This window comes from Python bivittatus, unplaced genomic scaffold (genome assembly GCF_059951505.1).
Source record: "Python bivittatus isolate LINGU-HERP-01145 unplaced genomic scaffold, Pbiv_v1 ctg000190_np1212, whole genome shotgun sequence".
NCBI classification, from domain to species: domain Eukaryota; kingdom Metazoa; phylum Chordata; class Lepidosauria; order Squamata; family Pythonidae; genus Python; species Python bivittatus.
Genome location: NW_028277042.1, coordinates 21,818,583 through 21,846,317, shown reverse-complemented (window position 1 = coordinate 21,846,317; position 27,735 = coordinate 21,818,583). Strand labels below are relative to the sequence as shown.

Genomic DNA, 27,735 nt, shown 5'->3' with positions numbered 1-27,735 from the left:
TTTCCCACTTAACTTGAAGGATTAACACCCTTCCAGGGACATTTCTATGCCCTTTAAGCATAAGAAACCCCGTAGAAAATTACAGAAATTAAGTTGATGAGCTTGATATTCTTCCCAGCAGAGCCTCCAGTACTTGTGATCCTTGCGCAATACAAGCGCTGGGACTTTTCTTCCCTTCCTGAAATCACAGAACCAGAAAGACAGCTCATGACCGGACCACTTAGCTTGCAAAGAATCTCCGAGTGGTCACCTCTGGGTACAAATAGACTCCGAGGCCTGATTCACAAGTCACGGTATGGCTGTAATGCAATTTGTTTGGTTCTGAGTTGTGTTGCGGGAATCTGACTCTTAGGGCTTGTTCCTCCCAGGCCCTGGTGGGGACAGCGGTCCAACACGTTTCAGGAAAGGCCCTTCTTGACGCCCTCATTGTCCCACTGCTCAATATCCCTTTCCTACAAGATCCTTTAGACAGGAATGCTCTTTTCCTTACCTCATGAGTCATCAGAGTATAAACTTTATAATTCCATGAATTATTTAATTCAAGCCTTCTTGGTTCCAAGTCTATTTTTGGTTTCTACAACAGCTCCAGAAAGATAATTTTGTCTTTTTACAATGGAAGCGTTTGAAATAAAAACTCTCTCTCTCTCTCTCTCCACTCTGCTCCAGTTGGGGCACACAAAACACATGCACAATAGCGTCCCATTCTCCCCGCCCCCCACCTCAGGAACAGCCAACCTGCCAGCTGCTGAGTCTCCATGTTCCCTTGGCAGAGGAGGGAGAGGCTTCTCAGCTGGCACAGCACCCAAAGCCCCCCTCTCCTTGTGGAGGACCAGAGCGAGGCGGGGAGCTGCGGAAAGGTGAGGGCTGCCCAGGGCGCTGGGGGAGGCCAGGAAGTGAAGCTGCTCCACCTGGGCGACCGGGCCTTTAGAGGCCAGCACTTTCTTTGCAGTTCGGCACGAGGACCGCGGGGTCCCTCAGATGCGCACACGAGCTGCTGCCAGCGGAAAGCTGGCCGAGGCGCTTGAAACACGAGCGTGTCCTTCGGGGTCTCACTTTTCCATCCCTCCCCTCTGCAGACACAGGCTGCTTATCCCTCTATCCCTCCTCATCGGAACGGGAGTACAAAATAGGAAGCCCTCGAAATCAAAGGTGCACGACACACAGACACGAAAGTAACACAGGCGCCAGCAGTTTGTGCCCACGCCCTTCTCGTTCCCTCGCCTTACTTCAGCGCCGGCAAACCAGCCTCGCTTCCGCTACCGCCGTGCACTGCTCTATTGTACATCACCTTTTCCCTTCTTCCCATCTGAGGCTCTGATCAACTCCAGCCAAGACTTTCTCGGTCTTCCCCTTCCCCGGGACCCGTCACTCCTGCTAGTGGCTTATTACATACATCACCGGCTGGGCTCATACAGGCACCAAGCCACAAACCAGGGTCACGACGACAGCGGCTGAGTTCACACCCAGCAAGACCTCCTTGACCTTCTCCTCCTGGAGCAGCCCGGCCTGCCTCTCCTCCCGCGCCCCCCCCCCAAAACCCGGGCTTATTCCAAGCCTCTGGAAGCGCGACCAAGAGCCGCCTTCGAGGCCGCCCCTTTTTCTGAGCCTTCCGTTCGGCTGCAAAGCAGCCCCCCCACCACGCCAGGATGCCGGGAAAGAGCCCCGCGCCCACTTCTGTCCGGGCTTGCTGCAAGCCAGCTCCTGGGGGCTCTGGCCTCACCCGGGGACAACCCCCACCTACCCCACGCCCCTGGGCGGCAGCGGGGACCCACGGAGTTGGGGGGGTGGACGGCGGTTCCCGGCCCTCTGCGCCCCAACAGGAAGCGCCTGCCTTCCGCGGGGCTTCGCAGGCAGGATCCGGGCAGCCTATTGTGGCCTCTACCACACCCCAGTTAAGGCGAGCATCGGCTGAGCGCCTCGCCCCCTTCCCTGCCGGCCGCACTCTGGAAGGCGGGCGGGAAGCCACGCCGTCTGCCCGGCAGGTGCGGCTTTCCCCGCGGCTCCATTGTGCAGCCCTCGCGCCTTACCTTCCGGGCTCCCGCGGCTCCGCGCCCGGCTGGGAGGGGGAGGGGGAGGGGGAGGGGGAGGGAAGGCGCGCCGGCCCCGGCCCCGCTCACTCCGCAGAGGCCCGGCCGGAGCGGCTGCCCCCCTCTCGGGCCCCACTGGCCTCTGCGAGCCCGGGGAGCAGCCCCCGCCAAGGCATCGCCGGGCAGGAGAGGTGCCCCACCACGGGCAACAGGCTGAGCCGGGAGGGAGGGAGCTGCCCGCTGCAACGCCAGCCCCGGCGGGACCCCCGCCATGGGCACAGGCACCGCCTTCTTCCCCGGGAGGGGTCTGTGCGGACCGGCTGGCAGCCGCTCCCCAGCGGCACAGCCGGCAGCTCCTCCGGGCGCCCGCAAAAGGGACCGGTGCCATCAGCTCCAGCGCTTCGGGCCGGTCCCTCTGCTCGTCCTTGCCGAGGGGGTGGCGCTGCCAAGCACCCTGCGGCTTCTCAGGGCCTGCATCTCCTCAGCACCCAGGAACGGAAGACCAGGGCCCACTGGCTCCGACCCAGCTGGCCACCTGTTGGAATGTAGCCCACGCCACTCGGGGCAAGCCAGCCCCAGCCTTATAACCCACCTTTCACTCCCTCCTGCCATTGTTCCTATTACAATAACCCTTTGAGGTAGGCTGGCGGAGACCCCGGACCTCTTGACTTCCACTCCAATCTCTTTGCCACCCCCCCAGCTGGCCTGGCTTCCTTTCTTTGTGGGCAGACCTGGCAGTTCTGGCCCAGCACTTCTGGAAGGCACAAGGCCAGACTGGAGGAAGAACTTGGGTGGGGGCGGGGCAGGAGGCTTCCTTCTGACCTCCTTCCCCAAGCCGCTGCTCCTGCTGATGGGGACATTGGGGAGTCCCTAGTAGGCAGGGCACACAACCCATGCAATGGTGCCCCAGCCCAGGGGCTGGAGACGGGGGAGGGGGAAACCTGGATTCCTCCCCAGCATCCTGCCCCTGAATGGGACCGTGCCAAACATCTCTCCGCCTGGCCAGGAGCTGCACTGGTGGAGCCTTCCGGAGGCCCCAACAGCTGCTCTGGCCCATCCCTCCCAGCCACCCTAGAGAGAACAGCCAGGCCCAGGGCTGGAGGCCTCAGCATCTGGAGGGAACCATTGGGCCCGACTGGCAAAGCGGCACAAGAAAAGCCGTGGAAGCTCGCAAACCTCTCAGGGCACAAAGATACGCCAGGAGGAGAGACAGGCGTTATGGTGGAGGGCAGGGCCACTTCCCGGGAAGAGTCCAAGGCCAGTCCAGGCCCCTTGGATATGTGGGCAGGATGGATCAGCCCTGCTCAGCCCTACCTGACAGTCCCAGCCGGGCACACTTCCACCCCACCCCCCATCTATGCAGGCCTCCCTTGACGAATGCTACTGCTGGGCTCTGTTTATTGCACTGGCCAATCTCAGGAGTTTCTGTGGAGCTGCTTGTCTCCTGTAGCGCTTCTCTCACTGGGATCAAGTCCCCACTTAACAAAGCAGAGCTGGTACAGAGTCTGTCCCACAGGAGCAAAGTTCCCACAGAAGCTGCAGCGCCCGCGGTGGAGGCCGACACCCTCTGTCCTAGCGAGGGCTTCTGAGGGCTGGGTGCGCCAGGCCCCAAACCCCACATCCCTGGAGGCACAGTGCCGAGGCCGTCTGGAGCAGCGTCCCCTAGGGCAGGACCTCAATCTTCTTCTGCAGAGTCTGGGGAGGGAAGAGGAACTGCCTGAGGATGTCGTCCAGCTCCTCCAAGGCCAGCTGGGCGTGCAGCACGGTGACCGCATCTTGCTCACAGCGCACGACAGACTTCAGCAGGCGGTAGAGATCCAGCAGGACATCCCGGAGGACCTGGAAAAGGGAGCCAAAATCAGAGGTGCACTGGGACCGCCTGAAGGCTTCATCTGGGGGCTTTCCAAGTCTGCTGCCTGAGCCCCCAGAATTCTGCTGTCCGCGGCTACTGTTTCGCATCAGCCTGGCCCGTTTCCTGGACTGCCCAAGAACCAGGGCATCGGGCTGGCCTGTGGGGCCGAAAAGAGGGACAGTCTGCAGAATCCCTCCTCCAGCCACGCCCTGCCTAGGGCAACAAGGTAATCTCAACAGCCCTTCACTTAGGTGCAGCACAGGCTGTGACACCCCGGGGAACAGCAGGAGACCCAGGGAGGGGCCAGGCACCCTCGAGGAGACTGTGCAGGCAACCAGCGAAGCAGCCCCTCCGCGGTGCGGCCTGTATGTCTGGGCAGGGACTGGCAGCTGCCCCCCCTTGCAGGAAAAAGGCTTCTTGTTTCTTGTTCTGGGAGTGAATCAATCCCACAAAACTTTCTGGAGAAAAGGTGTGGAGAAACTTTCCTGGGCCAGTTCCAAGAAATCGATCATCTCCTGCTCGTAAATGCTGAGCTGGGCAACCCACCTCTTTTATGGCATTTCCCGGTGGCAGGGGATGGATGGATGGATGGAACAAAGCGCAGCTGACCGGGGTTTTCAAAGTGGGACTGTTTGAACAAGGCAGTTCGCCTGAGGGACTACTGAGATAAGGTAGTGGAACTTTCTCAGCCCTTTGAATGCTGGAAAAAACGAAGTGGAAAGGGTGCACGGAATCATGCCCGCAAAAAGGCGTAACGCTGTCCCCAAGCTTTTCTCCCAGGAAATGGGCAGGGGCTACACTAACCCTGACGCTGGGCCAAGGGGAGGGGGCCACTCAGGGTCTCACTTCCTCCAAGCCTGGCAACAGGAGAAAGGCTTCATTGGCAGGAGGGTACGCCCAGCTCCTGGTCCCTTCCGCCTGGCCTGCGCAGAGGGCGCTTGCAAAGGGAGGGCAGGTGGGCACAGGCTAACGTAGAAACGTCCTTCTGACAGGGAGCCTCCTGTCCCTCTGCACAGTGGCCCTGCCATGGTGTGTGGAGCTGGGGGAGGCTGCCCCCCAGCTGCCAAAGCGCCTCTGCTGGGCCCAGCTAGCAGCAGAGACGGAGCCAGGAATGGCTGGTGGCCGAGAGGTGGTTGGCAGCAAGCTAGTCCCATTCATCTTCCTCCTCCCTGGAGGGGTCCGGGATAGAAGCAGGGGGCAGAGACTCCCCGCCAGCCCAACCCAAGCCCTCTGGGCTCTACCAGGTTTGCGCTCGGCCTGTTGCGTCTTCCTTTGGCTTCCGGAAGTGCGGCCCACGCCAGGGACCGAAGGACCGAGGGCAGGAATGCTCGTGGGCAGACCCTCCGGAAAGAGCGCCCTGCTCCTGCCACCAGGCTGCCCGGGCTCTCACCCTTTCCGGAGAAAGAACTCACCTCCACCGCCCTCGTGCTGAGCCCCCGCAGCAGAAGCACCACCACGTGGACTGCAGCTCTCCGGACCTCGGCCTCATGGTCAGTTTTCACCACAGCTGCTAAGCAGGAAGCCAGCTGCCAGAGAGAGAGGGAGAGGCAGGCAGGCTCCCCTTAGAGCAAGCCAGACATTTGCCAAGAAAGACATACACCGGGCGCTAAAGAAGCCACATGGGGCAGAAAAGACAAAGGCGTGTCCTTTCTGTGTGTCAAAAAAGGGGAGATGTTGACCGTCGGATCCCTTGGGAGCCCTAACCAAGGCCTGACTCATGCTCCAGTAAAAAGCTTGAACTTGGTGCTTCTGGGGCAAAAGGCACCACCTGCCTGCGTCGCAGCAGCTGCAGAGCAAGAACACGGACCTTCGCTGCTGCCCCCCCGTCCCCCGCGTTCAAGTGGTTTGGTCCCAGGGCCAGTCCTGCCCACGGGTAGCCAAGACAGCCAGCGGATCTTCCTGCCCTCCCCCGCATCTTCCGTCTGCTCCAAGACAGCCCTTCCTTCTCCACACCCCCTGCAGCAGGAGCTGCTGCTGAGTCAGCTGGCACCTGGCCTCAGCCACACATACGTGACTGGGAAATTGCACCAAACTGCCCACGTGCCGGAGGACCACAGCAGCCTTGGCCAAAGGCCCAGCCGCACCACAACCTTCCTGCCCGGCTCAGACACCAGGGCAGTGTCCGCGGCTCCGGCTGCCGCAGCTTCCGTATCACAAAGAGTGGAACGAGATGCCTCCTTGCTCAGGAACAGAGCTCGATTTCCCTGTACAGGTTTCAGCTCCCCTGCCTGAGCCCTCCTCTTCGAGCCATAATTTTGCAAACAGCAGGAGGGTTTCTCTGCCTGACTGCTGGCCACAGCAGCCAAACCAGCCACTCCCTGCATTCACAACTTCAGCGTGGCTTTGGCAAAAGTGGAGGACCCTGGCTGGGGCTGGCTTTTACACACACACACACACACACACACACACCCAGAGTAGTGTGTAAAGTGTAGCTTTCCTCAATTCTCCTTTAGCTTATAGCTTAGAAGAGTGATTTTGAATCTTTGCTGGCAGCATTCATAAGGAGCAGAGGAACAGGAATTATTCTGAGTGAAACCCTTTCAAGCGTGTGGCGTAAAAGGGAGCAAGTGCCTCTGCAGACCTGCGCCTGGGACACAGCATCCAAACGTACCAGGTTTCTCATCCCAGCAGGCTGGAGACAGCCCAAGATGCCCCTGCTCTTACTGCAGAAGCATTTCTGTGCCAACACTCACAGAGCTGATGGCTCACCGGGCACACAAGCGCTCCCCTGCCCAGGTTTGCCACCCGTGACAACTCACCAGCAAGGACTGAAGAACACAAGTGCCCTGACAGCAAAGGACATGTCCTCAACCTCAGAGTCAGCAAAATCTGTCCGCACAAGATGGCGGCGGGGAGCTCAAGAAGTATGATTTAATGTTTGGTTCTCTTGTTTGGGGAAGGAGAGGCTGGGGAAAAAAAGATTCAGGCTGGAACAGAGATGCGCCCACCCCCATCCTGCTTTCGATGGCCAGGACCTGGCTAATGTCTGGCTGATGTCGTGGACGCAGCCTCCTTAAAGCAAAGCCTGAGACCTTGAAGGGCTCAACACCTGGGAGGAGGGACAAGATCCGCAGACTCCTGTGCTGCTGCTTGAAAAGGCAAGGTGGGAACCTGGAAGATCCGCTGGCAGCCAGAGATCTGCACCCCTCTCTCAGCTGTTCACCCAGAAGGCTGCAAGCCTCCAGCAGCGGGAGAGAAATCCGCTCAAGCGGGACAGGTACCTCCTGGACCACAGAGCCCAGCTGAAAACCAAGGATCTGGCACAGCTCCCCCAGGTTGGACAGGCTGCTGGCTCTGAGGGAGCTGTCAGGATCTCGGACTCCTCGCAAGAAGGCATGGATCAGCTTGTCCCGGTGCTGGAAGACCAGATCTCCTGCAAGGAAGAAGGGAAAAAGGGGCCGGTTACCGAAGAAGCGCTCGCCATCGAAGAAGCGCTCGCCATCGGTCGTCGGAAGGAACCTGCAAAAGGGGACAGTGGATTGGGGAGGCAAGGGGGGGACGGCTGAGCAGGCAGATGGAGAAGCGCCACAGAGGAGCCAGGATGTAGCCATTCTGCCCCCGTGAGCAGGCCTAACCTCCTCCGATGGGGAGCGTCTGGGGCTTCCTGAGGCGCAATCAGGCACTCAGCCCAGGGCCAGGGATGCAAAGAAGAGCGCTCTCGTTCCTACGTGATCTGCACCGAGGGCAAATGTTCCCACCTCTCTGCCTTTCACAAAGCCTCTGTACTGGGGGCCTCAATCCTTAGTGGGAGGAGGAAAGGGTTGATGGAGGAGCTGCTCACTGGAGACCGAACATCTTGGCAGTTTCACCCATGTGGCAAAGGGCACGTCCTGCAACCTGGCACCTCTTGAGCAAAGCAGCGCTCCAATTCTCTTTCCTGAGCCCACTGGGCGCAATCAGTAAATTGCCCCAGTAAAATAACTGTCCCCTCTCCAAGCCAGCACACAGAAGATACAGCAAAGATGACCAACTTCAGCCTCAGGCACCAGCTGTCTTGCGCCCCCCCAAACATAACAAAATCAGCTCGCATCCCACAGGACAGCAACATCCCTGAGTTGAGGACCAGGGCACCAGGCACATCTTCTTAAGTCTCACCAATGATTATGGCTCTTGCCTCCCTGTGAAGCAGCCTGGAGAAGGGCTTCCCCAGACAAGGGGAGGAGAATTAATGGGCTTCCACTCAGCCCACCACACAAAACCTTCAGCGGCGGCTGCCAGAGAGCACCTTGTCCCCCACCTTCTGTTGCTCCGAAGAAGCAACTTCTGGAGGATGGCTGACAGGGACACGCTGCTCCTGCTCCCAGGGTGCTGACGAGCAGCGAGAAGCTTGCCCGCCTGCGCACTGGTCCTCACAGGGTCCACGATGCTTGCAAGGCGATAGGGCCGACGGTGGCATGAGCAATCCCAGCTGGGAAGTCTCCCTGGCCCATGTCCAGCTGAGTTTCAGACTCTGCTAACTTGCCTCCCCACCACAAATGCGCCAGTGGCACCGTGCCTACTGAAGCCTTGGCAGGTTCTCTTGTACAGGGCAAAGAGGTCAGTAACAGGAGAAGTCAAACCACCAAGCAGCCTGTTCTCACTCTCCAAGAGATCTGGCAACTTCTTTGGAAGCAAGGGGGCCCTCGCAAAGGTCAGAAATTGCCAGGCGGTGGGGCTGGTTGAGGTGGATTTTGGTCCGAGGCGTACAGGCTCTGGTGGCTGGCAGCAGGGCTCTCCTTTGAGCCAGAGACTGCATTCTCCTCCCCACAGCCATCTGGAAAGGAAGGCCGTTGGCAAGACCCCGAGTTCCCCATCAGAACGATGCCACCTTGGTGCGAGTCTCACTGTAGCCCAGTTGAGTAAGTTGCCACCTACGCCCCTTCCTTCAAGCAAAAAGGCAGAACGTAGCCCCAGCCCCTCTGCAGGGGGCCAGGGTCACCTGCTGCGTCAAGGAGGCAGTGCCAAAACAAAGAAAGGATCTTTGAGGATGCGAGGTAGACCCCAAAATAGCACTACAGCACCAAAAAACGTGAGGACAAACACCAGGCTTCGTTTCATGCATAAACAGTCAGCCTGGTCAGTGCCTGCCAACTGGGGGGCCAAGCTGGCAGCTGTGCCAGAAGCGCATCTGTTAGGAGCAGTATGGCCCAGAGAGGGCAGCGTCTGAGCCCAGCTGCCTCCCTTGCCTGCTGGCCAAAGCACTTGGGCTCCAGGCGGCTGGTCCAGGCCTGAGGAGCTGCTTGGAGAAGTCAGAGTCTCCTGAAGGCTTGCAGGGCAGGACCCTTGCCCCCAAAGGAGACGGGGAGGGGAAGTGCGGCTTGAAAAGAGATGCAAGCACGAGACCAGAAACCGGCACCCAGGGGTGCAATTAGAGGATTCTCTTTAACGAGAGGGCCCTCTGCCAGCAGCACTCAGGGAGCCGAGAGAATTTTCAGCCGGGGCAGGGGCGCTCGGGCAGCCTTAGCGCACTCCTGCCTCCAGCAATGGGAACAAAATGGGCTTCAGGCCAGGAAGGCAGATCGAGTGGAGAAGCAGAGCACAGAAGGCCCCAGTTGCTTCTCAAAGGCTGCCCGCAAGCAGAGGGAGCCAGCCAGCCCTTCCCCACCAAAGGCACCAAAGCAAAACCTCCCCTGGGGGGCAGAGAACAAAACCAGGCCAAGGGACCCTTTCTCTTGGCAGGTAAGACCGGGTGGGGGGGAGGGAGAGAGGGAAAGGTCCATCACCCCGGCCCAGGAAAAGGAAGGGGATTTCCTAAGTAAAACAGTGGCTCCGTAATGGGTGGGCTCCCTTAAGATGGGGAGTCGAGAGCCAGGAGGCGTCCCCACATTGTGGTGGTCAAATACCTGCAAAGATGAAGCAGTTGCTACCTCACTGCAAGGAGCCCAGACCGGGTCCCCTAGCCACTTTTGCACCAAACAAGCGGGTGGGGCGTGCAGATGGAGAAACATCTGGGCCAGATGGTAGTTTAATGAGGAGTTAGGTTCAACATCCCTGGAAGATAATGAGGCTGAGCAAGGGATATGCGCCTGTGGGTGTGGGCCCATGCACAATGCACTCTGGCAATGGGGGTGGGCAGGGGGCTCTAGCATCATGGCGGCACCACCCAGGCCGCTCCATGCTATGCCGGACAAGAGCAGCCCCTTCTGTTCCTGGCTGCAGCAAAGAGCGAGGCCTCGTGGGGAGACATTTAAGGATCGGACGTGGCAAAAGGGGAGGAAAAAGGCAGAGAACTCAAACCCAGACAAGCCACCCGGCTTCTGTATTGGAGAAATCACCCAATCTGGGCCACGCTGCTGAGCTTTAGAAAGGCACCCTGCGACACGCAGGAAATAGGTGGGCCATTCCTGGATGTTCATTTATGAAGAAACCAGACCCGCCAAACCCTCCTGAGGTTCAAATACAAACCAAGCTCAGAGAAAGAAGGGACTCATTCATGGAACCAGCAACCTGAAAAAGTGGTGGTCTGCCTTCGCTGGGGGAGTTCAAGACAGATGTGTCAGGGAGACTTTAGATTCCTCTGTTGAGCGGGGGGGGGGGGGGTCAGACCCTGTGGCCTCATGGAGCCCTTTCAGCTATAGGTTTCTGTGATGCTATGGCCACACGTGCTTAATTCTCTCTCGCAAAGCTGGGTACCAGAAGACCCAGTTCTGGGGCCTGAGGAGGCGGACCTCTCACTCGCTCTCCCTGAAACACAGAGAGCTCCCGCAGGAGACGGAGGCCTATTCTGGGGTGACTCTGCCCCTTGGCCTCCAGGTAGGGGGCAGCCCACCAAACAGGATCAGGCCTGCTTGGTCACTTGGCTAGTGCCAAGGCCCAGGGTAGGCAGTTGCCCTGGCAGAAGAGGAAGAAGGTCACCACCGGGCCTTGACCGTAACCTCACGTGCCCTCCAGCCCTTTTCAGACTACCTGGATGGAATAATCAGCCAGACCCCTCAGAGAGACAGATGTCGTGGTAGGGAGCTTAAAAGGTCTTCCAAACGCTCCTCAGTCTTCTCTCAAAATGCGGAGGATGCTATTCGGGGCCATGAGGCCACGTCCCCGGTGACCACACAAACAGAAGCCCACCTTTCTGCTCTGGTCCTGCCCTGGATAATGCCTGGCTGCTCCAGCCCACTGAAGAGGCAGACCCGAAGGCCAACTCACCCAGCGCTCGAGTCGTGCGCAGCAGCACCTCCCCCACTTTCATCCTGGTCTCCGCCATCTGGGCACTCCCGTACTGGGCCAGCAGGAAGGGCAGGACTTCTTGCGGGAAGGCATCAGACAGCAGGGCCACGCCTGGAAATTGGGAAGAGGAGCACCGGGAATGACGCCGAGGCTCGACTGGCAGCCAAGGGGCCGGGAGTCCCAGACGCTCCTGGCTTCGGACCCGAGCGGGGGGAGCAGCAGAAGCACTGCAGGAGGCCACATTCGCATGGAGCAGGGGATGGACTGAATCGCACGCCCGAGAAAGGCCAGGCGGTTGAGAGTGTCCTTGGCCAAAGAGGGTCACAATCCCTTGGGGGCTCTGCGACCTGAGGTAGCTTTTCTGCACTGCTGGGATTTGACCCACTTCTCCCCTAAAGGCACGGGAGGCCCTCCAACGGCCTCAAACGGAGCGCCCACGCCTTGCTCATTTCAACAGGGATTCCATCGCAAAAACCCAGTGTGGAAGATATGCAATGTCTACACTGCCAGTGGCAGATTTTGTACAAAGTAGCTGGACTCAAACGCACCTGGGATAAAATCACAGCTAGAACAGCCCAGACTAGCTGAAATCTGCCGATGTCCTGGTTCACTCTTTTTGAGATCCAGGGGGTTATTTACTCACTTCTGGCCTTTGAAGCAATAAAATAATCTACAGAACAGCAAGATTTGGGGATGGGGCGGGCAGAGTGTATCTTTGCGGATGCCAAGAGGTAAGCAAGCGGCAGGGGTGGCCCCAGCAAGACGGAAACCCTCGGCTCAGCTGCTTTTGGCTGTCCATTGAACTAGGAAGAGCAGAGATTGTTCTGAAAACAGTGTGTGTGTGTGTGGAGAATTTAGGGGAAAAGGAGTTCTCTCCCCACATCCTAGCCTCTGCTCTACATCCTCCCTGCCTCTGGGGCACTGCCAACATCACCAACAGCCAGTCTGAACACTCGGCTTCTGAGTCAACCTCCACGGCAGTCATCAGGCTGTTGCAAGGTGCTTTGCTCAACGCGGAAGGAGCCGCGCTGGGTGCCCCAGGCCCAGGAGTGCCAAGGAGTCTTTTCCTGCAGGACAGGCAGAAGTTCTCCACATGCTCAAGCACAGAAAGGAAGAGAAAGGTAGGCAAGACTCCCCGGCTTGCTTTGCTACTTCAGGCAGAAGCCAGCACTTCCTTTAGCCCCTCCCTCCCTGATAAAAACAGGGTCCAAAGGGATTCCTAATAGAAGGGCCAGAGGGTTGAGCCTTTTTGCTGCCTTTGAGCAACCCGGCTATCACCTCCAATCAGTCTCCCAGGAGGAGGCTCTTCCTCCATTCAAACAGGGCTGACCTCCCTTCCTGATCTGAACAGAAATCAAATTCTCCTTCTTATCCCGCTGCTCAGCAAGGAAGTGCAGAAATCACACCCAAGTGATTCTTTGTGCTTCTTAGGAAGCGCAGCTGCTGGCAGGGGGATGGGACAGGTGAGAGGTGTCCTGTGAGCTAGATAAGAGTCAGAATGCCGGGAACACCCTCACCAAAACCTCAAGTTCATGTGTGCTCAGGAGATGTGACTCTTTGGGCGTCCCTGTTGTTGTGCAACCAGCCCGTTTTTGGCAAGATCGCAACTCCAGAGTCCATTCTCCTTGTGAATCCTGGGTGGATACAAGTGCTGGCCAGGACCAGGGCCTGCAAAGAGCCCCAACTGTATGACATGCAATGACTCCGCCTGGACAGCCAAGGCCCACACAAAATCACAGGTGTGACAGATACGCAGTCCAAAGGCGGGAAGAACGTGCTCTTCTATCCGCTTCCACAGAAGACAGCAAGGGCCACACCTCAAGGGCAATATTTGCACAGCACCATCCACTCCCTGGTGATCTTAGAACACTCCTGCTTTCCTCCCAAGGAAAAGGGTGAGACAAAGCTTCTTTGAGTTGGTGGTTTCTCTAGAAAGGCAACGTTGCCCATAGACAGAAAAACAGGTGCAAGGGACTGGTGAAAGTAAGTTCAATCGCTTTGCACAAGCCGACACACTGAAAGAGGACTGCCCATCCAGAGGGCCAGGGGTTGCATCAGTTGGCCTCAGCCATGCCTAGGTCCCCTCCTCTCCCAAGGATGTCCTCCAGCCCAGGCTGGGGAACAAGCAACTCCCTCATCTGGGAAAAGGAGAAGCAGGAGAGCTGTTTGCTCAAGACCGCCCTGCATCATGAGCGCCGCTCAAACTAGTGGGAGGCCAACAGGCCTCTTTTTGGAGACCACCAGAGAGGAGTGGTGGGAGCTCAGATGTGGGATTACTGGTTTCACTCAGGGACAACCCTCCCAGACCCTTCATTCTTCTCCTCTTATTCAAGCCCTCTTGCAAAACTCCACTGACAAAGATCAGCAATATACGACAGGCAGATGGGCTCCCAGCCTCTGACCTGGGCCCAGCCCAACCTTCCTTCCTTGACTATTTGCATCCCTGCCACCAAGAGATGTCTGGAGGCTGGCTAGGCAGGAAGGAGCCTGCACTTTCACAGACAGTAACCAAGAGCCAGATTGTCTGCTTACCTTGGATAGCAGAAAGATAAACAAAGGAGTCTGTGTGTTCCAGGTTTTCCACAAAAACCTGAAAATTAAAACCAAGAATCACCTCGCCTGAACGGCTGCAGCCAACCAGGCCCCTCTTGGCTGATGCCTTCTTGGCAGTGTGTGACATGGCCTGCAATGTTCTGCCCCATCATGGTGTTTGGTATCTGGAAGCACCACTGTGGGTTTGATCAGGAATCAGAAATCCTGGGAAACTGTTAGGTGATTGGAGAGAGGGAACAGGAAAGCTTCTCCTCAAGAGTGAAGGGCCTGATAGCCACAGCTGCTTACTGAGCCTCAGAAAGAGGGGCGGGTGATGTCCAGCAGACCTGGAAGGGTCCTGCTAGAACAGCTGCACCAGCCTGTGCCCTCAATGCTCAAAACATTCTTGGCTGGTTGGAAGCGGGAGGCTGGACTAAACCCTTCCAGAAAAACCGGCGTTTCCTCTCTACTTGAGGACAAGGGTCTCAACATATGGAGGCAACGTGCTTGAAGTCTGGGGAGAAGCAAGGAAACAGAAGAGGCAAAACCTGGGAACTGAAAACCTAATTATGTATGCCTCAAAGTGGTTGGACAGAAGCACCTCCACAGGTTGAATCATCTGGCCGCCAAGCGGGGTTCACCATGACCAGCAACATCGGCTGCACTGATCTTGCGTAGGCCAGAACTCGAGGGAGGTCTTCCATCTCCTCTGCAGGAATGCCTCCCCAGTTAGGCCAAAAGGGGAGAGACAGGGGCTTCCTCTCAAGGCCCAGCCCAAGCCGCCCCCCCCCGCCACTATCCTCCAGGCTTTTTTCCACAAGGTGCTTCAGCTGCCTACCGTCAGCAATTTCTCCTGAATCTTCAGGGCTCCGGGATCCCTCTGCTCAATCATCCGGGAGAGGCGACGCAAGGCAACAGCTCGCACGGGGATATCAGGGTTATAAGCCCCCAGGAGAAGTTCCTGCAGGTCAGAGCTTTCCTCTGCAACGGACCCCATCCCCTGACGCTCCTCTGAGCTGTTCCTGGGGGGCTTCTGGGGCAGAGGCGCCACAGGTCTGGATGTTCCATCCGGGGTGCCTGCGCTTGCAGCGGTCCTTGCTTGGCCTGCCGCCCCCCCACTTCTGCCCAGGGTCTTGCAAGCAGCAGCGCAGACAGCCTCTGTAGAAAAGGCGGAGTGGGTGCAGATGGAGATGCCCAGGTCCGCTGCGAGCTCCTGGATGACGGGCTCTGGGTGGACCCGGGAGACATCCTCCAGCAGGGGCACCAGCTGCTTTAAGGTGGCAAAGTCTTCGGATTTCAGCTGGGGAGACAACAGGGAGCATGTCAGCCTGCCGCCCAACAGAGGAACCAGGGCTGGTCCTGAGAATTTGGCCCCGGGCTGCAGCAGGAAGCACCAGGAGGTGGCACTGCAGCCCAGAGCCTTTGCTGTGGTTACCGTTATGGGCGTGCGCACAGACTCCCGGCGGGGGAGATAAGATCACGCCCTGAGCTGGCAGGTGCACATGGCGGATGGGATGGGAATAAAGCTACTGCTCTTTCCCCAGCTGGAAGAAAACTCCATCCCAGGACTCCGGTTCAGGCCCTCGAGGGAGCCAGGAAAAGCAGAGTCCACCAAATTCCTGCTGGCAGGGAGCCACGCTCAGCCCTGCCCCATCCCGCTGGCACATCCTCCTGCTGCCTCTGAGGCTGGCAGATGACTAGGGCTTTGCGGCGGCTGGCTCTCAAATGGGAATTCCCTCCTGGCAGGCAGCAGCACCCAGGATCCGTGCCAGGGCCCTCGACCCTCCCTCGCTGTTCACACTTGGCAGTTGGGTATGGCCAAGAAGCCCCCCTCCCTCATTTCTCAAGGGACCTGGTGTGTGGGCGGAGGGGGCTTTTCTCTGCTTGGCCTGCGCACTCACCAGAAAAGCACCCCCAGCATTCCTCCTCAGGAAACCACAGCAGGCTTTGGCAACAGAGGAACAAGCCGCAGCCTGAAAGCCCAGGACACGGAGAGGGAGGGAGAGCGCCGTGCCTGGGACCAGCCCCAGCAAGTGAAGGCTTGACTCAGGAAGCTGACAAGGCCTCGGCCTGTTTCCCAGAATGGGGAAGATCCCCGCCTCCCATTCCCCACTCTGTGGTGTGGTCAGAGACCAAAGGAGCCTCAGCACGAGGATGTCTCCCTGCCCCTCAAAGCACCCCCACCCGGGGGAACGGAAAGGGCCCCCTTCTTAGCTAGCCTCGCTGGGCCAGGCTGAAGCTGTTCTGCAGGCCAGAGAGAGTCAGCTTGACCCACGCAGCCCCTCGCCCGGCCCCGCTCAGAAGCCCGGCAGGTCTTCACTCACCAGCTGGCGGGCGTTCCAGCCTTAACTGGGCTCCGGGTAGCCTGAGGCTGCTCTACAATTTCCCTCCCCCCCACAAAGACACCTGCAGGTAATGCGGGGCATTCGACTGATGAATCCTATTCAAAACGGTCAGGCATGGGAGGAGGGAGGGGGCAAATTAGCAGAGGCAGGAGAAAAACTGGACTGAGGGCCGGAATCTGAAATGGTCTAAAAACAAATTAACTCAGTTCATGGGTAACCTGCAAAGGGGCACAGAGAGAGCTTATTTCCACGTTGAATCTTTGGGTTCTATTCTTCCTGCTCTTTGTGTACCTAAAACCCCCACAAATGCTTTTAAAAAGGCACCACCCCTGAACCGATCCTGCCAGCAAGGCCCCCAGGTGCACTCACCTGCATGGCCCCACCCAGCATGGCTGCCACCAGCCCCATGGCCATGCTCAGGGTCTGGGCCTCCACAGCGCCCACTAAGCCTTTGGTGAGACTCGCACAGGCCCGCTGCAGAGTGGCTGCCACAAATTCCACAACCTGTGGATGGAACATCATACCTGAGTACAGGAGGATAGTGGAGACACCAGAAGACACCCAGCGAAGGACAGACCAGGCGTTTCTAGAACCAAAGCTTGGGACAGCTCTACTGAGCGGCTGCCGGAGCTGTGACTCCCTCGCTGACAGTCCTGGGCTGTTCTGTCAAGAACTGCGGAATCCACCCCCCAAGAGTGACAGTTCTTCTCTGGCCACCAAGAACCCCAGGTGGATCACTTGGCAGGGCCCTGAAGGCAGGGGACGAAGCCTCAGAGAGCGAAGAGGCAGCAGCCTCCCCGTGGTCTGGAAATGGCAGCAGGGAAGTCGAGGTGGGCAATGAAATGCAAGGGCGCCAGGCCTACATCACCCTGTGCCCCTCTAAACACACTGCTCAAAAGGTGCCCTCTTCGCTCCCGGCTTGCAAATGTTCTTGGGGGCAAAGTGAGGGTCCCAGCTGGACATAGCCAAGTTTAGACCTTGTGCTCCTCCCACCTTCTCCTGGCCCTGGAATGGTCTCCGCTCAGTCAGTGCCCCCTTCCCACCCCTTGACACCCTTCAGAAGACAAAGAGGATAGGAGGGGCCAGATTAGAGTTTTGCTGCACTGAAGAAGCTTCCCTCCGCAGCAGACAACTGGACACCGCAGTACTTTGCAGCTCTCAGCTTGACAGGCGGGGGCCCCTCCACCCAGCAACCTCCCCCCGCTGCTGTACACCTGGCACAACCCTCAAGGGGAGAGGCTGCTTCCTCAACAGCCACCAGCTTATGCAGCCGGCCCAGGCTGACCTCACGTGAAGCAGCCAGGCCACCTGTCCCACTGGAGGGCTGGGGCTCTGCAGGACGGGAGGCGAGGCTCGACAAACCTGTCTGACATCCGTGAGCAAAGAGTCCGAGATGCCCTCGGTCAGCACGGCCACCACCTGAAGCACCTGGAGCTGCCTCATCTGCTGCGGGAGGGCTGGGTTGCAGGGCTGCTCCAGATCCAGGGGGCCCACTTGCGAAGGGGGCGCAGGGTCCTCCTCAGAGGCTATCTGGGTCAGCTCCTGCCGCAAAGGGGGGGCACAGTGGAAGGAGAGAGACTGAACAATCGCAGGGCACTTCCCGTGGTCACCCCATTTCCTCAGCAGATGCCACTGAGGGGAAAGGAGTCCTGCACCCTCAAGTCTGGCTGCTCCATGGAGCCTTTGAAGCCCGGATGGCTTCCTTCTGAAGGAGAATGGCTGGCAATGGGACGACTGTCCCAGGGCTACGTTCCTTCCCTTCCCTTCCCTTCCCTTCCCTTCCCTTCCCTTCCCTTCCCTTCCCTTCCCTTCCCTTCCCTTCCCTTCCCTTCCCTTCCCTTCCCTTCCCTTCCCTTCCCTTCCCTTCCCTTCCCTTCCCTTCCCTTCCCTTCCCTTCCCTTCCCTTCCCTTCCCTTCCCTTCCCTTCCCTTCCCTTCCCTTCCCTTCCCTTCCCTTCCCTTCCCTTCCCTTCCCTTCCCTTCCCTTGTATTATTATTGTTTGGTCACTGTTACGACAGTTTTGTATTTTTAATTTGATTCCTGCACGAGGCATGGGGGCCACTCAGAGTCACCTGTTGATTAGAGCCACATATAAATCTAGTGAATACGCAGGAGAGCCAGCTTGGTGTAGCAGTGAAGGCCCCAGGCTAGAGACCAGGAGGCCCTGAGTTCTAGTCCCGCCCTTAGACTCGAAGCAGCTGGGTAACCTTGGGCCAGCCACTCTCTCTCGCCCTTAGGAAGAAGAAGCCAAGGGCAAACCGCTTCCAAAGAAACCTTGTTGAAAAAAATGCAGGGACTAGTCCAGGCAGTCACCAGGAGTCAACATGGACTGGAAGGCACAATCTGTCCATCCGTCCATCCACCCAAATGGAAGATTGGTCTGAGGCTGATATGGGCGCTGAGCAGGGCAGCCAATGAGTTTCGAGGGTTTACACAAGCAGAAAGGCACGTAAACATGTAATAACCCATCAAATCAATCTCCAAAGTGCACAGGAACCTGGTACATGGACTGGGTCCTCCCTCTGCAGCAAAAGACCCCATGGCTTTTTTCCCAAGGTCCCCATCCCATCCCACCTTACCCTCCAGCCCCGGAAAGAGACCAACGGCTGCAGAGGAAGAGGGAGGGAAAGGCAGCCCGGAACGGGAGCAAGAGCCTTGGGAGATTGGAGTTTGGGGGGATATAAAGGAACTGATCTGAAACAGGGTTCTTTTCTCTTTCCAATTTTTGTTAAGCCACCTGCCCTCCTCCATTCAAGATAAAGCACACAGGGAGGATCCTGAAGAAAGCGGGGATTATTCACAGCTGCCTAACACACCAGGAGACTTCAAACATCCGGCTGTTGTCACAACAGATCAAGGGGGAACTGGGGTTAACTCCTTCCCGCCCTGGGGGTTCTCTTGAAATCTTTTTCAGGCAGGTGGCCAAAGCAGCCATCTTCCGTACAGGTGGCAAAATCCCTGAAGGCAGAAAGGTCTCCCAGAGACAACAGACCAGAAGGGAAGCACGCTAAGAGGCCAGCTCCCTCCTGCTTGCCCTTGTCCCCTGCTCCTTAAGTAACGCCTGGCACCCGCTGCTCCAGCAAGCTAGGGCAGAGGTAGCCTTTTCTTCTTGGCCAAAACGCACGGTCAAATGCTTTTAAAAATACATGAATAACTGTCCAGAAAAACATGGGTGGGAAGGATTGTAGCTCATTGGGTACGTGGCTTGCTCACAGAGCTGGGAGGGGCAATGTAGAGGATCACATCCCGCGCTGTACAGTAATCCAGACGAGACCCTGTCAAGACCCTGAAGTTCCAGGGGCCTTTCTCCAATCATAGTCCCACCCTAGCCCAAGTCCAGAGAACTGCAGTTCCCCTGCCTGGATTTGTCTTGTCAGCTGAAGCATGAGCTTGAAGAACAACGCCTGGATCTTTGCAACGCGTGTCATATCCATCCAACTACTGTGCAAGAAGCATGCACACACACATGCTACAGAGACGTGCTCAGCCCTACCTTTAAGCAGCATATGAAGAAGTCTCCGGCTAGGCCACCACTCCGGCAGTGCGACAACAAGTCCACCAGCTGCTCCAGCCGCCACTGCTCTGACGAAACCTTCTGATAGAGAGCCTCGTCTTCATCGCTGCGAAGCGAGAGGACAAATATTTCATCGAGGGACAAAGAGCAGCCCTGGGAAAGCCCACGAGACTCTATGCACTTGTCAGGCCTAGCCCAAGGAACTCCAAGAGACAATGCAAAATCAGTTCAGCTATGTTTATTAGCTACAACCTCTAGCAAGAATCTTCCCAGACTGAAATCCCAGCTCCCAAGTCAGCCAGTCACAGCAGTGTGAATTCCTCAAGGAGGTGCCAGTCTCATCCTCTTGTAGTTCCCATGCTCCTGCGGCGAGCTAAAGAAATGCTTATCTCCCTGAGCCTGGCCTTCATAATTCCATTCCATCACAGCACTGAACAGTTCTCTTCCATCCTTCTCTGTGCAAGCATACAGGGCCTTCCCAGAAGGGAGATTTCTTTACTCCCTGTTGACCACCTGCAGTTACAAAGCTGACAATCCTCCTGGAAAGCTGCTCCAAAAGGGGAGCCTCCCAAGCTGTGGCCCCCATCTCCTATAGTTCTGGATGGGCTGCAGCCGCCTTTGAACATGGCAGACTCTCTGCACCCACTTCCTGAGAAGAAAAGGGTAGTGCAGGCCTTCCTGACAGCCCAGTACCCCACAACTGCAGCCCATCTGGTTCAGGAGTCCCCCCACCCATACTTTAACATCTTCTGCAACCCAGTTCTGGCTTCCTCTCATTGGGGAAGCTCCAGCAGTCTCTCACCTCAGAGCCTCCTTGATGGTGACCACCACGCCCCCTTCGCTGGCCACCTGGAACTGGCAGCGTGGGTGGAGCAGGCGGACGGTTCCTCTAAGCTCCGCGAAGCCTTCGAGGGCCGCCAGAGAGGCCTGCCGCTCGCTCTTCTCCAGGAACCACAACAGGATCTCCTGGCAGGGGGTGCTGAAAGCAGCAGGGCAGAGGGGGGCATGAACCCCAGTCCAGGGGAAGATGGCTTTGGTTAGAGGCAGCCCAGAAGCCCCCCAGGCAAGACCCCTCTTGTCTGTCCTCCTGGGCCAGGGTGGTGGGAACTAGGAAAAGCACTTGGCAGTGGCCTAACTGTGCAACGCTTCGGCCGACAGACCAGGACCCTTGGATGCTCCTCAGCGCCCCCTTCCTCCGTTCCTCTTTTATGCTTCGTTGCCATCTTTAAGTTCTTCTTTTCCAGACAAGGAGCACAAACTCCTCCATTCCAGGAGCGGGACTTGCCACCCCGGCAGAAAAGCAAAGGCCAGCGCTGCTCACAGCTCCTCGGGACAAGGAGCTTGGCCTTCAGGCCGATGGTGGCGTCTCGGTTACCAGGAACCGGGAGAACAGCTACTGTGAGGAGGGTCCCAGCCAGGGAGGTCTGTCCCCAGCCCACGAAAGAGCTCAGGAGATTCTCCCGCCCAGGCCACATGGCTTACCGTAAGAAAGACACGTTCTGCTTGGTAAAACACCAGAGGGAGAAGATGGCCCCCAGCGCAAGCCGCAAGGAGCCCAAGAGGCAAGGCGAGGGTTCATCACCAACCACACAGACCTGCGAGGGAACACAAGGCAGCGAGCAGCTGAGAGAGGAAGAAGGGAGCATCTCACCACAAGACTGAGTAGGTCCAGTCCCAGACTGCGTCCTTCTCCCAAGAGGGAGAGCTCTCTTTAAAATTCCTTTGAAATGAACACGTCTCTAGCTCTCTGGGCTATGGAGACCAATAGGCAATGCTGGCTGAGATGGCAGAAGCCACAGAGCAGGAACTAAGGAAGAATTCCAGGGCCTGAGGACAAGATGATGTCCTATCCAGGTTTCTTAGCAGAGGTAGAAGGAAGGCGGACAAGAACATTTACCCACGTCTGCATCGTTTTAAGATCGTGCATTCCCCTTTTCTTGCCAGGAAATCCCAACAGTTATTTATTCACCTTCAGCCCAGGCAAAACTGTCACCCCCAAGAGAATTTGGAATCCACGTGGCCTGCTGACCCACTCAGTCAGAAAGCCAAGACCCGGCACCTTCATTGCCAGCCCTTTAGAGTCTACCCACACCTCAGACCAGCCTATCCTGACCTGCAACTGAATGGCTGTCTAGGTTCTTAGACTTAGCAGCACCACTGCTAGTTCTCCTGATCTCAGAACCGGCATCAGGGACGTTTTAAAGTCATCCTGAATGGGACAGAACTCTCTACCAGACAAAAAGGCAACCTTGCGAAAGAGCAACGTTTCCTGGGCTAATCCCCCAGGAGCCATTCTTCCTCAACATCTGTCGGGGGATGCCCCAAGGTGAGCCTCCCCATCCAGCATCCAATGACACTTGGGAAGCAAACCTCCCACAAGCTCAGTTTGCAGCCTTAATCCCCTCCCCAGATTCCTGCACATTGCCAGGAGCAGAGGATCCCCCTTGCTCTCCCAGACATTTACAGAAGGAACTGTGGCCACATTATGGCCTCGTGGACCTGTTTCTGCCTGCCAGCTCTCTAAAACAGCTCATTAGTGCCCAAGATGCTCTCAAGCAATCAGTGTTTAAGAGCTCAAGCTGCTGAGGTGTCTGCCAAAGATCTTGCGGCAGCTCGCTGCTATTCAGCTCCTGAAATTGCAGCCCCACCCCCTCACGCTGGGCTCCTGAGACACCTACCTTGGGCAAGCCTGCTGCTGCTAAAGGCTCAGCCCCTGAGTCTTCATGTTTACAAGCCAGCCGTGCACACATTCTGTATTCCTTCTGGGGGTGGGGCGGGGAGGGGGGAGACTGATTGTTGTTTTTTACACTCAGTGCAATGAAGCAGGAGGAGACTAACAGAGAACCTGTACCACCTCCTCTAGCCCAGTGATTCAAGCTGCCTGTCCTCAGTTCCATCAGCACTCAGCCACGGCAGATTGAGAAAGGGCTCCAACTTCCTTCACCATTCCCCCACTTGCACCCCCCCATAGCTGGATGCACAGTGTTTGCTCCCCCATTGGCAGAGTTTTTCCTTGCTTCACTACTCAAGTGCTGGACTGGTAGGGACAGATAAAAAGGTGGATTACTTTGAGCAGAGTGTGAAAAGCAAGCAGGAATGGCGCCCTCCACCTAGAGACTGACACTGCTGTTTCACAGAAGAACGTTTCGCCCATTTCAGCACAAATTCACTGAGAAGCAGCGAGGCCTGCAGCGCAGCTGGAAGAGGCCACAGCTGAGGAAGGAGACACACAGCCTGGCTCTGTTACAGGAACTTTCAGTCTGAAAGTAAACGCGGGGTCCTTCCTTTGCTTGCCATCCCCACTTCCAACACTGCACGCAAACAAGTAGGGCCGGTGCCATACCTTATACACTGTTTCCACGCACCCAGTGAGCAACTCCTCTTTCACCAGCACGGTCCCGGCTGGCAGGTCTGCCAGGGAACCTTCTGAACACAGCAAAGAAAAGGACCATCAGGTTGGTTTGTTTCACTTAACCACATGCCATGATACAACCAGCAAATGAAACAAAATAGCCCATTAATTCCAGCATGAATTACTTTTCTGAGAGGCAGCCTGGTGCAGCGGCGAAGGTGCTGGGCCAGAGACCATGAGACTGTGGGCCTGGAAGCCGGCTGGGTGACCTTGGGGCAAACCCTCACTCAGTCCAACCATCCTCACAGGTGAAAAGAGGGGGCAGGAGCATTGCGTACACCGCCTTGGCTTGTATAACGCAAAGGCAGGATACAAATCTAATTAATAATACCAGTAAAACTCAAACTAACGCATCATAGCCTACCCAGCGTGTCTTACCCAGCACTGTTTCAACTGCTAACACTGAACTCTTGTGAACGGCCCAGAATTCGTTGGTGAACTGACCAGAGGGACACATTTCTGAGGAACAGTCCCGCTGGAGGACTATCCGGCCTAAGAACCCCAGAGCCGCTAATTCTAGGTAAAAAAGCCCCTGAAGAAACAAGGAGCTGTTTCCATCTTCCAAGAGGACAGAATAAGGAGCTGCAGAGGAGCGGGTGGGCTTCTCCTCTGCCTCTCCTGCAGACATCATCTGATTCCCCAGCCTGGGCCAAATGTTTATGAGGTGGGAGGCCGTTACCTGGTCCCCCCAGGCAGCGCAACAGTGGCTCCAGCAGGGGACACAGCAGATGCTTCTCTGCCTGTTGTGGGTGTTGCCTCACCATGGTGAGGACAGTTGCGGTCGCCACTCGCTGGAACTGGCGTGCTGTGAGCTTATCCTGGATGAGAAACAGCTGCAGAACCTTCAGGAGAAAAGAATAAAACCACATGGTTTTATGCTCAATTCACATGATGCTCACCAGCAATGTTTCTAAAATTATGCTTTATAGCATGCACTCTATCACAGACCGATTGTAGGGGAGGGGGGTGGCAGGCCTACAAACCCCCAAGGCTCAGCATTGGTAGGCAGAAACTGCAGAAGTCAAGGACCATCAACAGCTGGCAAAGGCCAGGAAAACTGAGAGCTGCTTTGCAAGAGAGCGGATGTAGGGGAAAGGCACTCTGCTTGGCAGGGCATGCTTCATGCAGGAGCCGCCCTGGGAGTCCTGGCTCACAAACTTCCATGCACCAGCTGGGTTGTCCTGGAATGCAAGTTGCTGGGTAAAGGGAAGGGGTAAACAATGTACCTGCGGGCATATCTGTTGACAATAATCCTCCAGGGACAGAGACTGCTGAGGACACGAGGACAGGACCTTGGCTATTGCCTCGCACTTCTGCCAGTCAGCTGCTGCCGCTTCTGCGCTGTTGCCCCCTGCAGCCCCAGCTGGAAAGCAGGAGGCTCCATGTTAGACAAGCACAGCAGAAAACAGCCAACCCGTGACCACAGAGAATTACAATTTCCTGCTCTGACCTCCAGGGAGACTGACTGCCTTCGACCAAGCCAGGCACTGATCCACTAGCTCAGTATCTTGCCAGGCTGCTTCGGATCTTCCCCGCTTTTTCTGCTGATGCTATTCCTTAATTATTTAAATAGGGAGGTGCAAAAATTCTGGGAATGAACTGTTCTCTGCCCAGAAGAGCTGGTCTCGGGTGGCCTGTGCCAGAACAAAAACATCTATTATTGGACTTCTGTTCCACGCGTGGTTTGGGGGGAAAGTGTTTTGGGGAGGGGGGCAAGCAACACAGAAAAAGCTAAGGACATTGGCGGCTGGGAGAAAGAAGGAAATAGGAAAGTACTGGGAAGATTGTATGGCAGATGGGTTCACGGCATATGCCATGCAGAGACAGAGGTGGGAACAGTGGCTGAGTGGAGGGAGAAGGGAGAGGCTGGGCGGGCAAGTGGGATAGGCTGCACTGGGGCTGGAGGGGAGGAGAGAAAAAGGGTAACATGCACCCAGTTGCCTTATTTACCCCATCCAGAAATCCAGGTTTTGTTCTGGTAAACTGGGGCTGATCCAAAAAGCACTGGCACACAATGCTTTGTTCCAGACTGAAAACGTTTTCCTGTTTCACACGTACCCTTATTTATTTAAACAGGAACTACTGTACTTAAATAGCCAGGCCAAGTTTAGAAACACTGGAGCAAAGGACCGCAATTACCTTTCGGTCCTTGCTACAGCTTTCTAAAGGTATCTGGCTGCTTCGTCTGGCCTCACTCACCTCCAGCTTCCTCCAGGATGCCACGGATCACCGCCTGGACTCCACCAGGTCTTAACAGCCTCCCAGACAGCAGGTGCCCACAAAGACGCCGAAGCCAGGCTGGGGCTGATGGCTCATTGTTCTGCTGGCTGGGATAGGAGGCCTGAAAAAGAAACACATGCGTACGCTGGACCACGACCAACCCCTCTGTGCAGAATCCCTCCTCCTGCCTTGCCCTGATGGGCTTTGACAGTAGGCGACAGAGGCAGCCAAAATCCTTCTTTCCAAAAGAGAATGGACTCGGGTTATTTGACTGAAAGCTTCTCCGAGTGCACCATTTGCCTGGCAGCAGATCTCCAGGATTGGCCTGGAGCTCGGTCAGGTTGTATCCCACTCAAATTTAGACATGGGTGCTGTAACGCCTCTTCCTTTCCCCCTCCCTGCGATGCACCTGCTAGAAAAGCAGAAGGGCCCAAGCTGGATCTCTGACGGGGTCTCTAGTGACAGGCTGTCAAGGAGCAGGCCCTGGGAAAGACCAGGTTCTGGGGAGCCACAGTTACAGTGACCAGAGATAGTGCTGAGCTAGGAGGACAGATCAGGGTTGGGTATGAAGCTTCTGTGCGTTCAGTGCTTGGTTCCTGCTGGGATACTGAATCAGTGTCATGGTCCTCGCATGGGGTGTACCCAGTGTCATAGTTCAACCACACTGACCTGGAGCTCCCAACCACGCAAGTGGTAACTTGGGGTCTCTCCGAAAATGCTTCAGTTTTGCAGGAGTACGAGGAGGAAAGATTTGCAAGCCAAAAGAACCAACTCAGAGGTTGCAAATCTAGTTTCTCCGTGACACAGCCATACCCGCTTAGGTCCTCCCTGGAGCAGCAGCAGTTCCCGGACCACCAGGGGCTGGTACACGCTGTCCAAAAGGCCTTGCAAGGCTTCTTTGCAGCCGCCCCGCTCCTCTTCCGTCAGGCCCTGAAAACGTCCCAGGGGGGCGGAAGAAGGACAGGAAAGGAATTCTAGGCCTGAGCAACACAACAAGGCGCCTTATTCCACATTGCCTTCCCCAGGACTGGCAGGAGGCTCAGCCGCTTTATGCAGCTGCAGGGGGCCATGGGCACCCCTGTGCGCTCTGCAGCACCTCTTCACTTGCGCGACCCAAGGGTGGCCCGGCCCCAGAGCCCCCAGGGAGCTGCTGGCGCTCAGAGATGCTCTGGGGGGAGGCCTGCTGGGCCCTCCGTTTCATCCTGCCCAGAGGAAACGGGGAGACGCCCGCTTTGCTTTTTGGAAATGCCCCGAGAGAGGCGCCTGGACGCCTCTGGCGGGGAACCAAGGCGCACCGGAGGGGGACCTCCGACCCCCGGGCTGCTCCGCCACGCTCACCTGGGTCTCCGCACCGGCCCTGACCCTCCTCGGCGGGCAGAAGCCCAGCTGGCACAGCGCGGCCAGCAGGTCGCCCAGGTGGCGCGCCAGGATCAGCCTGCCCAGCGCCGGGTGCTCGGCCGCCTCCATCAGGGCGGCGCAGGCGGCGCGGAGCCTGCGCGGGGCGTCGGGCAGGGCGGCGGCCAGGCCGGCCTTGTCCCGCGGCGGGGGCGCCACGCCGGGCAGCAGATACGGGCGGAGGCCCAGCGCCACGGCCAGCTGCGCGGCCGCCCGCACGGCCCCCTCCTGGGCGACGCTCAGGGCGTCGGGGCGCAGCGCGGGGGCGCCCCCGGCCTCGCCCGGCCTGGCCCCGGCGGCGGCGGCGCGGGCCAGGCAGCGCTTGAGGCAGAGCAGCAGCAGCAGCGCCTGGCAGGCCGCGGCCCAGGGCGCGTCGGGGCCGGCGCTCAGCCCCGGGGCCTGCCGGGCCACCTCGGCCCTGGTCCTGCGCAGGGCGGCCCACTGGGGGTCCCGGGCGAGCCTCTCCTCCAGGGCGGCCAGGCCGAGGCGCAGCGACTCCGGCGGGTCGGCGGCGGTCGGGGCCGGCAGCGGGCCTGCGGGGAGAAGGGCGTCGGCGGTCAAGGCTCCGGGCCGGGCGCGAGCGGCGACCCCGGACCGGGATCGCTGCAGCTGGCCGCCCTCCCGCGCCCCTCCCGCGCTCCCTCGGCCCTCACCGGCGCCCGCGCCCCGGCCCAGCAGCAGCTGCAGGGCCTCCACCGCCTGCCGCGGCCCCGCCGCCGCGGCCCCGCTCTCGGCCTCCGCGCTAGCGGGCGCCGCCATCTTGGGAAGGTGCGGCGAGCCTGCGCGACGGCGACGGGGCCATCTTGGGAGGGGCCGAGGGAAGTCCCCGCCGCCTGCCATGTTGCGGAGGTCTAGTCGCGCGAGGGACGAAGGGAAGCGGCCCTCTTGAGAGGGTGGCACGGCCAGGGGAATTGTGGGAGTCCTGGGCGGGCGCCGCTGGAGCATGCGCGGCCCGGCATGTTGAATTCGCTGGGAAGGAATCGCAGAGAGGGCCGCCTGGGCGCCGCAGGCCGCCGTCCCTCGGAAGGGCCGTCGGTGGGCCCCGCACATCCGGGCCGGGCGCGGCGCGGCGCGCGGGGGCGGCGTGCGCCGCGGCCGGCAGGAGCGCCCGGACGCGGCGCGGCCCGCAGCGCGCTCTCCCGTGGCGGGCGGAGAAAGGGGCGTGCGAAGGGAAGGGCGGCGGGCTCGGCCCGAGGCGGGTCTTCCTGGGCCCGCGGGGCGGTTCGAGCCTCGAGCGCGCGGTCCGTGCCGGGCTGCGCGAGGAGGCGGGAGCCCCTCGGTGAGCGGGCCCCGAA

General features: G+C 58.2%; 1 protein-coding gene across 2 annotated transcripts; it reads right to left on the bottom strand.

Moving 5' to 3' along the window:
• Positions 1 to 3,405: 3,405 nt before the first annotated feature.
• Positions 3,406 to 27,568, bottom strand: TANGO6 (transport and golgi organization 6 homolog). Of its 2 annotated transcripts, XM_088136307.1 has the most exons (18): positions 27,094 to 27,561; positions 26,384 to 26,973; positions 25,859 to 25,975; positions 25,025 to 25,166; positions 24,052 to 24,188; positions 23,505 to 23,667; positions 22,757 to 22,839; positions 20,896 to 21,008; positions 20,216 to 20,392; positions 19,393 to 19,519; positions 17,262 to 17,441; positions 16,269 to 16,403; positions 14,393 to 14,854; positions 13,555 to 13,612; positions 11,002 to 11,133; positions 7,101 to 7,252; positions 5,292 to 5,405; positions 3,406 to 3,866 (listed from the first exon to the last, which is right to left on the bottom strand). In XM_088136307.1, the coding sequence occupies exons 1-18, from the start codon at positions 27,488 to 27,490 to the stop codon at positions 3,690 to 3,692; spliced, it is 3,456 nt and encodes a 1,151-aa protein (XP_087992433.1). In that variant the 5' UTR covers positions 27,491 to 27,561; the 3' UTR covers positions 3,406 to 3,689. The 2 variants fall into 2 exon arrangements, with proteins under 2 accessions (XP_087992433.1, XP_087992434.1); XM_088136308.1 differs by lacking the exons at positions 3,406 to 3,866; positions 5,292 to 5,405; positions 13,555 to 13,612 and having other exon boundaries at positions 7,113 to 7,252; positions 27,094 to 27,568.
• Between the last annotated feature and the right edge of the window lie 167 nt (positions 27,569 to 27,735).